The 13,340-nt window shown below is 53.4% G+C and overlaps 1 protein-coding gene across 1 annotated transcript in view; it reads left to right on the forward strand.

Moving 5' to 3' along the window:
* DNAH2 (dynein axonemal heavy chain 2) overlaps positions 1 to 13,340 on the forward strand; it is a 238,126-nt gene that overhangs the window by 131,310 nt on the left and 93,476 nt on the right. The window contains 10 exon segments of the mRNA XM_060256495.1: positions 816 to 1,033; positions 1,342 to 1,440; positions 2,991 to 3,116; positions 6,116 to 6,226; positions 7,153 to 7,341; positions 9,393 to 9,496; positions 9,787 to 9,976; positions 10,559 to 10,739; positions 11,304 to 11,431; positions 11,527 to 11,679. Coding sequence (XP_060112478.1) covers positions 816 to 1,033; positions 1,342 to 1,440; positions 2,991 to 3,116; positions 6,116 to 6,226; positions 7,153 to 7,341; positions 9,393 to 9,496; positions 9,787 to 9,976; positions 10,559 to 10,739; positions 11,304 to 11,431; positions 11,527 to 11,679 — 1,499 coding nt within the window.

The raw sequence follows: 13,340 nt of genomic DNA on the forward strand, positions 1-13,340 counted from the left end.
AGCATTCGGTGGAATTGCTGAGCAGTCAGGTTAAAACGGATAAAAGGAAGTACTTTTTCACCCAAAGGGTGATTAACATGTGGAATTCACTGCCACAGGAGGTGGTGGTGGCTACAAGCATAGCCATCTTCAAGAGGGGGTTAGATAAAAATATGGAGCAGAGGTCCATCAGTAGCTATTAGCCATAGTATATATATATTTGGCCACTGTGTGATACAGAGCGTTGGACTGGATGGGCCATGGGCCTGATCCAACGTGGCTTCTCTTCTGTTCGTATGTGACACAGAGTGTTGGACAGGATGGGCCATTGGCCTGATCCAACATGGCTTCTCTTATGTTCTTATGACTCAAGGGTGGCGGGTTCAACCGTGGAGCCACACGCAGAGGAAGCCCAAGAACAGGGGAGATGAGGGAGGATTTAAAAAAAAAATACTCTGGGAAAGAGGAGAGAATAAAACCAGCACTGCAGCAATAAGCTGCCACGAAACGCTTATTTTGATCTGCCCGGTCCGTCAGATTTTCAAGGGCCAATCAGAAGCCCTGCTGAGCAAGATCCCCCATGTGGCTCCACCCACTTTAACAATAAGCTAGGTGGGCACCAGGAAATACGTTGGGCACCATGTCGGCCCCCCCGCTGGGGGATGAGAGGGACACGAAGGGGCTGGAGAGAGCCAAGGGGTCAAGAGCAAAGGCTGGGGTCAAGATTTGCAGCCCCCCCCTCCCCCCTGCAAACACACTCAGAGGAAGATGAGTTCGCCCCAGCCTGAGCGACGGGCCCCTTGGGAGTGCCCTCTGACCTTCCTCTCCCTTCGCAGGCCTCCTTGAGAAACTGGTGAAAATGAACGCTGCCTTGGAGGAGATCCAGAAGTCCCTCGACATGTACCTGGAGACCAAGCGCCACGTCTTCCCCCGCTTCTACTTCCTCTCCAACGACGACCTGCTGGAGATCCTGGGGCAGTCGCGGAACCCCGAGGCTGTCCAGCCCCACCTCAAGAAGTGCTTCGACAACATCAAGTGCCTCAAGATCCAGAAGGTAGGGGGCCACCCCAGGCAAGGCCTTCCCTGCACCAAGTCACATGGGGGGGGCACGGGCTTTGGTGCCCCAGAAGGCCGGCGCCCTAGGCAGACACCTAGTTTCCCCAGTGGCAGGGCCAGCCCTCGGTTGTAAAGAGACCCGGCTTCTCCCACCTCACGTTGCCTGCTGGCCCGTCTGCCCACCCCACGGTCCCTCGGGAGACTCCCCAGGCTCGTTGAGGCAGGAGTGCCTCTCCCACCAGCCGCCTCTTCCCCTCCGTGTAGATGCAGCCGGGCGGCTGACCGCTCTTTGCTTTCTGTTCTCAGATCGGCACGACCACCCGATCGGAAGCCCTGGGCATGTTCTCCCTGGACGGGGAGTACGTGGATTTCATCCACCCGGTTCTGCTGGAGGGACCCGTGGAGGTGAGCGACTTCTCCTTGCCAGCTCAGCCCCCCCAGCAGGGGAAGGGACGGTTCTCATGCCTGTTGCGGCCCTCCTTTGAGCATTAAAGCCAATTTGGTGAGTTGGTGAAGCGGGCCAACTCTGATCTGGGAGAACCGAGATTGATTCCCCACTCCTCCACTTGCAGCCGCTGGAATGGTCTTGGGTCACCCATAGCTCTGGCAGAGGTTGTCCTTGAAAGGGCAGCTGCTGTGAGAGCTCTCTCGGCCCCACCCATCTCACAGGGTGTCTGTTGTGGGGGAGGAAGGTAAAGGAGATTGTAAGCGACTCTGAATCTCTGATTCAGGGAGAAGGGCGGTGTATAAATCTGCAATTCTTCTTCCTGAAGGTATAGGCGGGGAGCTCTCTTGTCACCTGCAGAGCCAGTTTCGTGTCGTGGTGAAGTGTGCAGACTCTTATCTGGGAGAACCGGGTTTGATTCCCCACTCCTCCACTTGCAGCTGCTGGAATGGCCTTGGGTCAGCCAGAGCTCTCACAGAGTAGTCCTTGAAAGGGCAGCTTCTCTGAGAGCTCTCTCAGCCCCACCTACCTCACAGGGTGTCTGTTGTGGGGGAGAAAAATAAAGGAGATTGTAAGCTGCTCTGAGACTCTGAGATTCAGAGTCGAGGGTGGAATATATATATAAGAGAGCCAGTTTGGTGTAGTGGTTAAGTGAGTGGACTCTTATCTGTGAGAACTGGGTTTGATTCCCCACTCCTCCACTTGCAGCCGCTGGAATGGCCTTGGGTCAGCCATAGCTCTTGCAAGAGTTGTCCTTGAAAGGGCAGCTGCTGTGAGAGCCCTCTCAGGCCCACCCACCTCACAGGGTGTCTGTTGTGGGGGAGGAAGATCTAGGAGATTGTGAGCCATTCTGAGACTCTTGAGTGGAGGGTGGAATATAAATCCAATGTCTTCTTCTTAGAGAGCCTGTTTGGTGTCCTGGTTAAGTGCACGGACTCTTATCTGGGAGAACCGGGTTCGATTCCCCACTCCTCCACTCGCAGCTGCTGGAATGGCCTTGGGTCAGCCATAGCTCTTGCTAAGTGGTTAAATGCACTGACTCTTATCTGGGAGAACCGGGTTCGATTCCCCATTCCTCCACTCGCAGCTGCTGGAATGGCCTTGGGTCAGCCAGAGCTCTTGCTAAGTGGTTAAGTGCACTGACTCTTATCTGGGAGAACCGGGTTCGATTCCCCATTCCTCCACTCGCAGCTGCTGGAATGGCCTTGGGTCAGCCAGAGCTCTTGCTAAGTGGTTAAGTGCACTGACTCTTATCTGGGAGAACCGGGTTTGATTCCCCCCTCCTCCACTTGCAGCCGCTGGAATGGCCTTGGGTCAGCCAGAGCTCTCGCAAGAGTTGTCCTTGAAAGGGCAGCTGCTGTGAGAGCCCTCTCAGCCCCACCCACCTCACAGGTTGTGCGGGGGAGAAGAGAAAGGAGATTGTGACTGCTCTGAGATGCAGAGTATAGGGCAGGATAGAAATCCAATATCATCATCATCATCATCATCTTCTTCTTCTTCTTCTTTCCAGGAGTGGCTGTGTGACGTGGAGAGGGCCATGCGCTCGACCTTGCGGGAGGTGCTGAAAAGCTGCCGACTGGCCTTGAAGAAGATGCTGACCAAGAGGGACAAGTGGGTGAAGGAGTGGCCCGGACAGGTGACTGAGGGGGGCGACGGGCGGGGGGTGTCACTGGGTAGCTTCCCCAAGCGCAGAGGTAGCAGGCACGAAACATGGCGTATCTGTGGTGCCCACAGGAGCGTGGCTGACCGAAGCCTCTTCCGTGGGGAAGAAGCAGGGCAGGGAGTGCTGGCTGTGCATATTCCTCCAGTGGGAGATGTTTGTTGGGTTGCAGGGGGCAGTGGGTGTGGCCCTGACTTTTGTAGCCCCCGTGAGAGTCGGAGGAAGGAGCGGAGTCGTTATGTGGAATCGTGGGACGGCTGCAGGATTTTCCCCAGGCTCTCAAGGATCCAAAGGACTGGGAGCCTGCAAGTCCTTTCCTATCCCGGAGGGCATCTTACTGGAAAGGGGTCTTGGACAAGTCTCATTTTGGGCAGGAGTTCAAAGGAGCGGAGCCCCAGAACCTCTAAATTTTAGCGCGGTCGTTCTTCCTCCCTCCCCAAATATTTGCTTCTGGGCTCCATTGTTCAGATTCCTGTGAGAATTTTGCCGAACTCTTAAGAATGTAAGAGAAGCCATGCTGGATCAGGCCAATGGTCCATCCAGTCCAACACTCTGTGTCACATAAGAACATAAGAGGAGCCATGTTGGATCAGGCCAATGGCCCATCCAGCCCAACACTCTGTGTCACAGAAGAACATAAGAGGAGCCATGTTGGTTCAGGCCAATGGTCCATCCAGTCCAACACTCTGTGTCACATAAGAACAGAAGAGAAGCCCTGTTGGATCAGGCCAAAGGCCCATCCAGTCCAACACTCCGTGTCCCATAAGAACATGAGAGAAGCCATGTTGAATCAGGCCAATGACCCATCCAGTCCAACACTCTGTGTCACACAGTGGCCAAAATATATACACACACAAACACAGTGGTTAATAGCCAGTGATGGACCTCTGCTCCATATTTTTATCTAATCCCCTCTTGAAGCTGGCTATGCTTGTAGACACCACCACCTCCTGTGGCAGTGAATTCCACATGTTAATCACCCTTTGGGTGAAGAAGTACCTCCTTTTATTCATTCTAACCTGACTGCTCAGCAATTTCATTGAATATCCACGAGTTCGTGTATTCTGAGAAAGGGAGAAAAGTCTCATGCATAATCTTGTAAACCTCTATCATATCACCCGGCAGTCAAAGTTTCTCCAAGCTAAAGAGCCCCAAGCGTTTTAACCTTTCTTCATAGGGAAAGTGTTCCAAACCTTGAATCATTCTAGTTGCCCTTTTCTGCACTTTTTCCAATGCTATAATATCCTTTTTGAGGTGCGGTGACCAGAATTGCACACCGTACTCCAAATGAGACCGCATCATCGATTTATACAGCGACATTATGATACTGGCTGATTTGTTTTCAGTTCCCTTACTAATAATTCCCAGCATGGCGTTGGCCTTTTTTATTGCAGTCGCACACTGTCTTGACATTTTCAGTGAGTTCTCCACCACGACCCCAAGATCTCTCTCTTAGTCAGTCTCTGCCAGTTCACACCTTATCAACTTGAATTTGTAGCTGGGATTCTTGGCCCCAATGTGCATTACTTTGCATTACTTTGCACTTGGCCACATTGAACCTCATCTGCCACGTTGACGTTAAGATTTGACAAACTTTCTAATATTTCCCCCCACAAAAAATGGGGTAATAACCAAACCGCGTAAAGTAGACGGAAGCCTTCCTCATGCCACTGTGGCCACGGAGGAGAAAGTAATTTTAAAAGTATGGCCGGAGTAAAGTTTTATTATGACCGTTGCCATTCAAGAAGCATTTGACGGTAGATGCTGAGCTGGTGATGTCAGGGTTGTGTGGTATATGCAAACGAGTTAGGCAAATGAGTTGTGCGAATGAGCTCCGGTGCGTATTTTTCTACAAAATGACCTCCCAGATCACCACCCTGTGGCGCTCCATGCCCTTTCAGTCTACTTTTTTGGGCGATGTGGAGAACCTAAGTGTGATTGTGATGTGGAGGAACCCAGAGAGTTCAGAAGTTTCTGAGAGAGAAGAAGATTTTTCATTTATATCCTGCCCTATACTCTGAATCTCAAAGTCTCAAAGCGGTCGCAATCTCCTCTACCTTCCCCCCCACACACAACAGACACCCTGTGAGGTAGTTGAAGATATTGGATTTATATCCCGCCCTCAACTCCGATGAGTTTCAGAGTGGCTCACAATCTCCTTTACTTTCCTCCCCCCCACAACAGACACTCTGTGAGGTAGATGAAGATACTGGATTTATATCCCGCCCTCCACTCCGAAGAGTCTCAGAGCGGCTCACAATCTCCTTTACCTTCCTCCCCCACAACAGACACCCTGTGAGGTGGGTGGGGCTGAGAGGGCTCTCACAGTAGCTGTCCTTTCAAGGACAACCTCTGCCAGAGCTCTGGCTGACCCAAGGCCATTCCAGCAGGTGCAAGTGGAGGAGTGGAGAATCAAACCCGGTTCTCCCAGATAAGAGAGCTTTGGCTGACCCAAGGCCATTCCAGCAGGTGCAAGTGGAGGAGTGGGAAATCACCCGGTTCTCCCAGATAGAGCTCTGGCTGACCCAAGGCCATTCCTGCAGGTGCAAGTGGAGGAGTGGGGAATCCAACCCGGTTCTCCCAGATAAGAGAGCTCTGGCTGACCCAAGGCCATTCCAGCAGCTGCAAGTGGAGGAGTGGGGATCAAACCCGGTTCTCCTACATAAGAGAGCTCTGGCTGACCCAAGCCCATTCAAGCAGGTGCAAGTGGAGGAGTGGGGAATCAAACCCGGTTCTCCCAGTTAAGAGTCCGCGCACTTAACCACTACACCAAACTGGCTCTCTTCTGCCCGCTGTCACCATTCGTGGCGCTGGTGACAGTGCAGAGGTTCTGGAAGGAGTCGAGAGACAGAGAGAGCGTCAGATATTCAGGGCCAGGATTGTGCAGGGGTGTGTGTGTGTGTGTGTGCAGTTTCCAGGACGCAACGCTCCCGCCCGCAGCCTCTGGCGGCTGCTTACCCAGCATTCTCTCACAGATGGTGATCACTGCCAGCCAGATCCAGTGGACGGCAGACGTGAGCAAGTGCCTGAACACCTGCCGGGAGCGAGGGGACAAGAAGTATCTCAAGGTCATGAAGAAGAAGCAGGTGAGAGAGGCGGCAGCTCCTTCCGGGGAGCAGTGGCCTGCAGCACAGGTGCCTTCTTGCCCGGCTGCCCAGAGGTGCGCTTCATACGTAGGCCTTGCTCTTTGCCGTTGACAAAGTGGGAAAGTGCAGAGTCTGCTTAACTTTGGGAATCTATTGGGGCTGACCCCTCCCCTCGCCCAGTGTGGTGCCCGTGGATACCTTCTGCCCGCTGACACCATTCCTGGCGCCTGCAGAGTGTTTTTAGGAAGTAGGTGGGACCAGGTGGGGCTTTTGCCCAGCAAGGCTTCTGATTGGCCATTGGAGATTTGATGGGTCGGACTGATGTTTTTAAAAAAGGTTCCTTTGGCAGCAGCTCCACGTAGCAACCCTCGCTGTTCCCTGTCCAGCGAGAACTCACATGTTTCCCCAGCTGCCACACCATCTTCTTTACTCCATCTTGGCATGGGATTTCCTGGGCCTCTCATGAGTCCAGCTAGATACTTTTCAGAAGGCCCACGCCTCCCTCCCCACCACTCACTTTGGGCCAAACTTGCATACCATTAGAGCCACACAGAATTAACGTCAGATGCTTGAGAGCCACAAGACAGGAATGTCAGATGATTGAGGGGGGGGGGGGGGAAGGAAGGAAAATAGATGGGGGAGGGAGGGGTGGCAAGAAAGCAACTTTAAGTGCCTTCTCTGAGCCACCTGCTGGCTTGGCTTGGAGAAGCGACTTAAAGAGAGAAATGCCTTCTCCAAGCTGGCCAATGGGGTGGTGGTGGTGGGGCTTTGAGAGCCGCACAGTATGAGTGAAAGAGCCACACGTGGCTCCTGAGCCACAGTTTGGCCGCCTCTGCTCTGGGCTATGGTGGCTATCCATGAATGCAGAGGTGCCATAGCGGTCAATGGACACCTTCCACAAGAACGGGGCCTTTCCTTTGGGGCAGGTGTCCATGCTGAACAAATACTCCGACGCCATTCGAGGCAACCTGACCAAAATCATGCGCCTGAAGATCGTGGCGCTGGTGACGGTGGAAGTCCACGCGCGGGACGTCATCGAGAAGCTCTACAAGAGCAGCGCCGTGGACGTGACGTCCTTCGAGTGGCTGAGCCAGCTCCGCCTCTACTGGGAGAAGGTGAGGGCCCCAGGAGCGGAGGGGAGGTTGGAAGGGGCTGCGTGGGGGGGGTGTCGTGACGCTGCACTCAGCTACGTAGAGCTCCTGCTGCTGCCCTCTGCTGGACATAGGCAGCCGTCCTCTGCGTTGCCTCCTCTGCAAGCTGGACTTTGGTTTCCCTCTGCTGTTTGAAGGAGGAACTGCAGCAGGCTTTGGTGTGCTGGCCGAGCGGCCTGTGAGAAAGGTGTGTGTCTCTCTCTCTCTCTCTCTCTTGTGCTTCTCATCTCCCTGGAGTGGGACTGGTTGACACTTTCCCCACTGCGAGGTCCGGGTGGAGCTCATGGCTGCTCTGGGGCTGGCCAGCCCCCTGTGTCGCAACCCCCACAGTATTAGGGTTGCCAAGTCCAATTTAAGAAATATCTGGGGACTTTGGGGGTGGAACCAGGAGACATTGGGGTGGAGCCAAGATCAAGGCTGTGACGAGCATCATTGAACTCCAAAGGGAGTTCTGGCCATCACATTTAAAGGGACGGCACACCTTTTCAATGCCTTCCTTCTATAGGAAATAATGAAGGATAGGGGGGGCACCTTCTTTTGGGGCTCATAGAATTGGACCCCCTGGTCCAATATTTTTGAAACTTGGGGGGTATTTTGGGGAGAGGCACTAGATGCTATACTCAAAATTTGGTGCCTCTACCTCAAAAAACAGCCCTCCCAGAGCCCCTGATACCCGTGGATCAATTCTCCACTATTTTTTATGGGAATAAATCTCCCTAGGGAATAAAAGAGTTCCCAGCAGACATTTCCCTCCCCTCCCCCCGCTTTTTGACGACCCTGAAGCGGGGGGAGGGCCTCCAAACTGGGGGATCCCTTGCCCCCCCACCTGGGGATTGGCAACCCTACACAGTATGCCCCTCCCTTCACCCACTGGCATCGGACCTTGGGGGCCGTGGAAGCGGGGGCCCTGCCAGCCTGTTTCCTTGCCTCTGGCTCCCAGAGTGACCTCAGGCAGATTCACTTGTCCTTCTGTGTCACTTTTTCTGCCCTCTGCCTGGCAGGAAAGGTGAGAGTGCAGAGAATGCCCTGAAGCCAGGCAGTGCCAGGATATCTCCAGAAGAGCGCAGGTCATGAGGTTGGCATGGGGTGGTGTGTGGGGAGAGGTCCCACAGTGAGGTGTCTTCTCCACTTCCTGGTTTGGCACCCCCAAAGGCTCCAGCTGGGCTCTTCTGTCTCCCTTGCTGGCCTAGATGTAGCTGCTTGGCTTCCATGGAGGTAGATCGGGGTGGGGAACCTCCATCCCGAGGGCCGTATATGGCCCTCAACGTCACTTGTTGTGGTCCTCGGAGATTGCTGGACTGAACCGGGCTATGTGGCAGCCTCTCTGGGGGCCGGCTGGTCAGCGAGGATCGTGGGGCCGAGCCACGCTGTGCAGCAGCCTCCCCAGGGCCAGGCAGGGATCACAGGGCCCAGGTGTACTGTGCGGCAGCTTCCCTGGGGCCTGGCTGGCCGGCCAGAATTGCTGCAGGCCTGGAAAAGTTACTGCCACCGTTCAGTTTGCACTTGATTATCCCAGAGGGTGTGGCCTGATATGCTAATAAGTGTGTGGCCTAATATGCTAATATTAGGGGATGTGGTCTAATATGCTAATAAGTTCCGGCTGGGCTTTTTCCACAAGGCATTTGCCTAGGGCGGTGGGCCGGGTGTGTGTGCGCCGGATTAGGCCTCTCCCCACATCTTCATACAGAAAAACAATTATTTGCATTCATTTTGCTGGCCTGAATCAGTCTCCCTCCGTGGAGCACTGTTTTTTAAGTTGACAATTTTTTATGGCCCACGGATGATGTTATAAATATCCAAATGGCCCTTGGCAGAAGAAAAGGTTCCCCACCCCTGAGGTAGATGAAGATGGGCGGCCACATTAGCCCTTATGCAGTGGCAGAAAAGAGCAAGGGTCCAGTAGCTTCACCGGTGGCTCCTCTCCTGCTGCTTTTGTCCTGGACTCTTGCTCTTTCCTTCCCGGGCCCACCCTCTCCACGCATAGATAGACACGGCAGCTGCTCTTTCCCCCTCAGGACCTGGACGACTGTGTCATCAGGCAGACCAACACGCAATTTGCGTACGGCTACGAGTACCTGGGGAATTCTGGGCGGCTGGTCATCACCCCCCTCACGGACAGGTATCCTCTCAGCTGTCGACCTCTGCGGCTTGGGGCCTCCCTGTCTGCGCTTGAGACCGCTGTGCCATGGGGTGGGGTGGGAAGGGTGGCTGGAGCAGGCCGGCCAGGGGTTGGAAGGCGGGAGGATTGAGCGAGGGCCCCAGAGAGCCTCAGCATTAGCAGAAGGAGCTGCTCTCAGCAGTGGGGCCAAGCAAGAAAGCAGGGACCAGGGAGGGCCTGGGAGAGGTGGTCTTTGTGCCCTGGAGGGCTGCCGGGCCCAGGGAGTTTGATGTCCCTCTCCTCCTCCCCAGGTGCTACATGACTCTGACCACCGCCCTCCACCTGCACCGGGGAGGCTCGCCCAAAGGACCTGCCGGCACAGGCAAGACCGAGACGGTGAAGGATCTGGGCAAGGCCCTGGGCATGTACGTGATCGTGGTGAATTGCTCGGAAGGCCTGGATTACAAGTCCATGGGGCGCATGTACTCTGGCCTGGCCCAGGTAAGGGGAGAGGCTGGTGGGGGTGGCCTGGCTGGCCCTCTCCTTCCTTCCTTCCTTCCTTCCTTCCTTCCTTCCTTCCTTCCTTCCTTCCTTCCTTCCTTCCTTCCTTCCTTCCTTCCTTCCTTCCTTCCTTCCTTCCTTCCTTCCTTCCTTCCTTCCTTCCTTCCTTCCTTCCTTCCTTCCTCGCTCCCACTCCTCCACTTGCACCTGCTGGAATGGCCTTGGGTCAGCCATAGCTCTCTTATCTGGGAGAATGGGGTTTGATTCCCCTATCCTCTACTTGCACCTGCTGGAATGGCCTTAAGTCAGCCACTGCTCTCTTATCTGGGAGAATCGGGTTTGATTCCCCCACCTCTCCACTTGCACCTGCTGGATTGGCCTTGGGTCAGCCATAGCTCTTGCAGAGTTGTCCTTGAAAGGGCAGCTGCTGCAAGAGCTCTCTCAGCCCCACCTGCCTCACAGGATGTCTGTTGCCGGGGGTGGGGGAGGTAAAGGAGATTGTGAGCCGCTCTGAGAGTCTGAGATTCAGAGCGTAGGGCGGGTTATAAATCCAACGTCGTCGTCTTCTTCTTCCCTCCGCAGACGGGGGCCTGGGGCTGCTTCGACGAGTTCAACCGCATCAACATCGAGGTGCTGTCGGTGGTGGCCCAGCAGATCCTCTCCATCCTCTCGGCCTTGGCGGCCAACATGACGCGTTTCAGCTTCGAAGGGCACGAGATCAACCTGGTGTGGTCCTGCGGCATCTTCATCACCATGAACCCAGGTGGGCCCTCGGTGGGGCAGGGGGGCCGGGCACCGTGGCGGAGGGGGAGGGCAGGGAGTTCCCAGCGTGGTGCCCCTGGGCACCGTGGGGCCTGCGGACATCTTCCCCGGTTCCTGCCAGGCGTTTCTAGGGAGTGGGTGGGGCCATGCGGGACTTTTGCCCAGTCGTTCTTCTGATTGGCCATTGACAATCTGATTGGCTGTGCAGATTAACATTGCATTTCAGGGGCAGTTCCTGACACAGAGTTGGTTTTATTCTCTCTGTCTCTCTGTCTGGCTCTGTCTCTCTTGCTGTTTCTTTCTTTCTCTCTCTCTTAATGTCATTTTTAAAATTACCCTTCTTCTCTCCTCCCCTCCCCTCTCCTCCGTTTGGGCTTCCTCCAGACTTGCGGCTGACTCCGCCTCCCACGGCAGCCGTGTTCTGGCTGCAGCCACCGCCCTGTCCCAGAGTTCAAAAGCTGCCCGCAGCCTCCTAAAGGTTAGGAAGCCCCGAGTTAGGGAGCCTCCACCCCTGCCCGTTGGCTGGCACTGAGGCGCGTTGCTATGTCCCCCCCCACCCCGGCAGGTTACGCCGGACGCACGGAGCTGCCCGACAACCTCAAGTCCATGTTCCGCCCCATCTCTATGGTGGTGCCGGATTCCACTCTCATTGCCGAAATCATCCTGTTCGGAGAAGGCTTCAATAACTGCAAGGTACTCTCTGGCAAGAGGCGGCCTCCAGGGAGAGAAGGGCTGCGGGGACGATGGGCGGCCCAGTCCCCAACCGGCTCTCGCTCTCCCCTTGGCAGATCCTGGCGAAGAAGGTCTACACCCTCTACTCGCTGGCCATCCAGCAGCTCTCCAAGCAAGACCACTATGACTTCGGCCTCCGGGCCCTCACCTCTTTGCTCCGCTACGCTGGGAAGAAGCGCCGGGTGCGCCCCGACCTGTCTGATGAGGAGGTGAGGGGAGGCGGGGCTTCTGCTTTTGGGGCCAATGCAGAGGATTCTCAGGGAGGGGAGAGGGAGAGTGACAACTGAGCGCCCCCCCCCTCCAGTTTGGTGTAGTGGTTAAATGCTCTGACTCTTATCTGGGAGAACCAGGTTTGATTCCCCACTCCTCCACTTGCAGCTGCTGGAATGGCCTTGGGTCAACCACAGCTCTGGCAGAGGTTGTCCTTGAAAGGGCAGCTGCTGTGAGAGCCCTCTCCAGCCCCACCCACCTCACAGGGTGTCTGTTGTGGGGGCGGAAGATAAAGGAGATTGTGTGTTTTAACAATTTATTGATAACATATGGTTACAAATCTTAATTATAAACTTTCAGCACTAACCCATATGGTATTTCAATCCCCCCTCCCTCCAATGTTGACTTCCCCGAAGTTATAGATTTAAGTTCAATACTAAAGGTACTACTAACTGATCAAAGTTCAATATAAAATTTTTTTCCCTCATTAATGCTAAAAAATTGTCCAATGTCTTTTTACATTCCACTCTTTCTCCATATATCCTTTAAATTTCTTCCGTTTCTTTTTGAATATATCTATATCATAGTCTCTTAGAGTTCTAGTTAGTTTGTCCATCTCACTCCACGATAAAACTTTCATAGTCCAGTCCTATTTCTCTGGTATTTTTTCTTGTTTCCATAGCTGCGCATACAATGTCCTGGCAGCTGATAGCAAGTACCAAATTAAAGTCCTGTCTTCCTTTGGAAAATTTTCTAATTGTAATCCAAGCAAGAACGTCTCTGCAGTTTTCTTGAAGTCATAACGCAAAATTTTGGAGATTTCTTGTTGTATCATCTTCCAATACTCTTTCGCTTTTTCACAAGTCCACCACATGTGAAAGAAAGAACCTTCATGTTTTTTACATTTCCAACATCTATCCGACATCTTTTTACTCATCTTAGCCAACTTTTTCGGAGTCATATACCACCTATACATCATCTTAAAACAGTTCTCTTTAATACTCTGACAAGTTGAGATCTTCATCGAGTTCTTCCAAAGGTGCTCCCACGTATTCATTTGTATTTCTGTATTCACATTGATTGCCCATTTGACCATTTGAGACTTTACTACTTCTTCTTCTGTAGACCATTTCAATAATAATTTGTATACTTTTGATATCAATTTTTCGTTATCCCCAAGCAGGACCCTTTCCAGTTCTGTTTGTTCTCGTCTGATTCCCTCCAATTTAATATCATTTTCCATCAAGCTTTTGATTTCTTGCATTTGAAACCAATCGTACTTATTATTTAGCTCTTCTGAGGATTTTAATTCAATTTTGTCTCCTTGAATCTTGAGCAGTTGATTATATGACATCTCTCTTTCTTCATCGGATTCAGCTGTTATTTTTATTACTTCTGCTGGCACTAAAGATAAAGGAGATTGTGAGCCTCTCTAAGACTCTCCGGAGTGGAGGGCGGGATATAAATCCAATATCTTCATCTGCCTCACAGGGTGTCTGTTGTGGGCGGGGGCGGGGAAGAGAAAGGAGATTGTGAGCCACTCTGAGACTCTTTGGAGTGGAGGGCAGGATATAAATCAAAATAATACTAATAGGTGGTGCTCTTGAGTTTGGGGTGGGGGTAAAGCTCTGCTGCTGTTGCCCATGGAGAGCCAGTTTGG

This window comes from Heteronotia binoei, chromosome 15, assembly GCF_032191835.1.
Source record: "Heteronotia binoei isolate CCM8104 ecotype False Entrance Well chromosome 15, APGP_CSIRO_Hbin_v1, whole genome shotgun sequence".
NCBI classification, from domain to species: domain Eukaryota; kingdom Metazoa; phylum Chordata; class Lepidosauria; order Squamata; family Gekkonidae; genus Heteronotia; species Heteronotia binoei.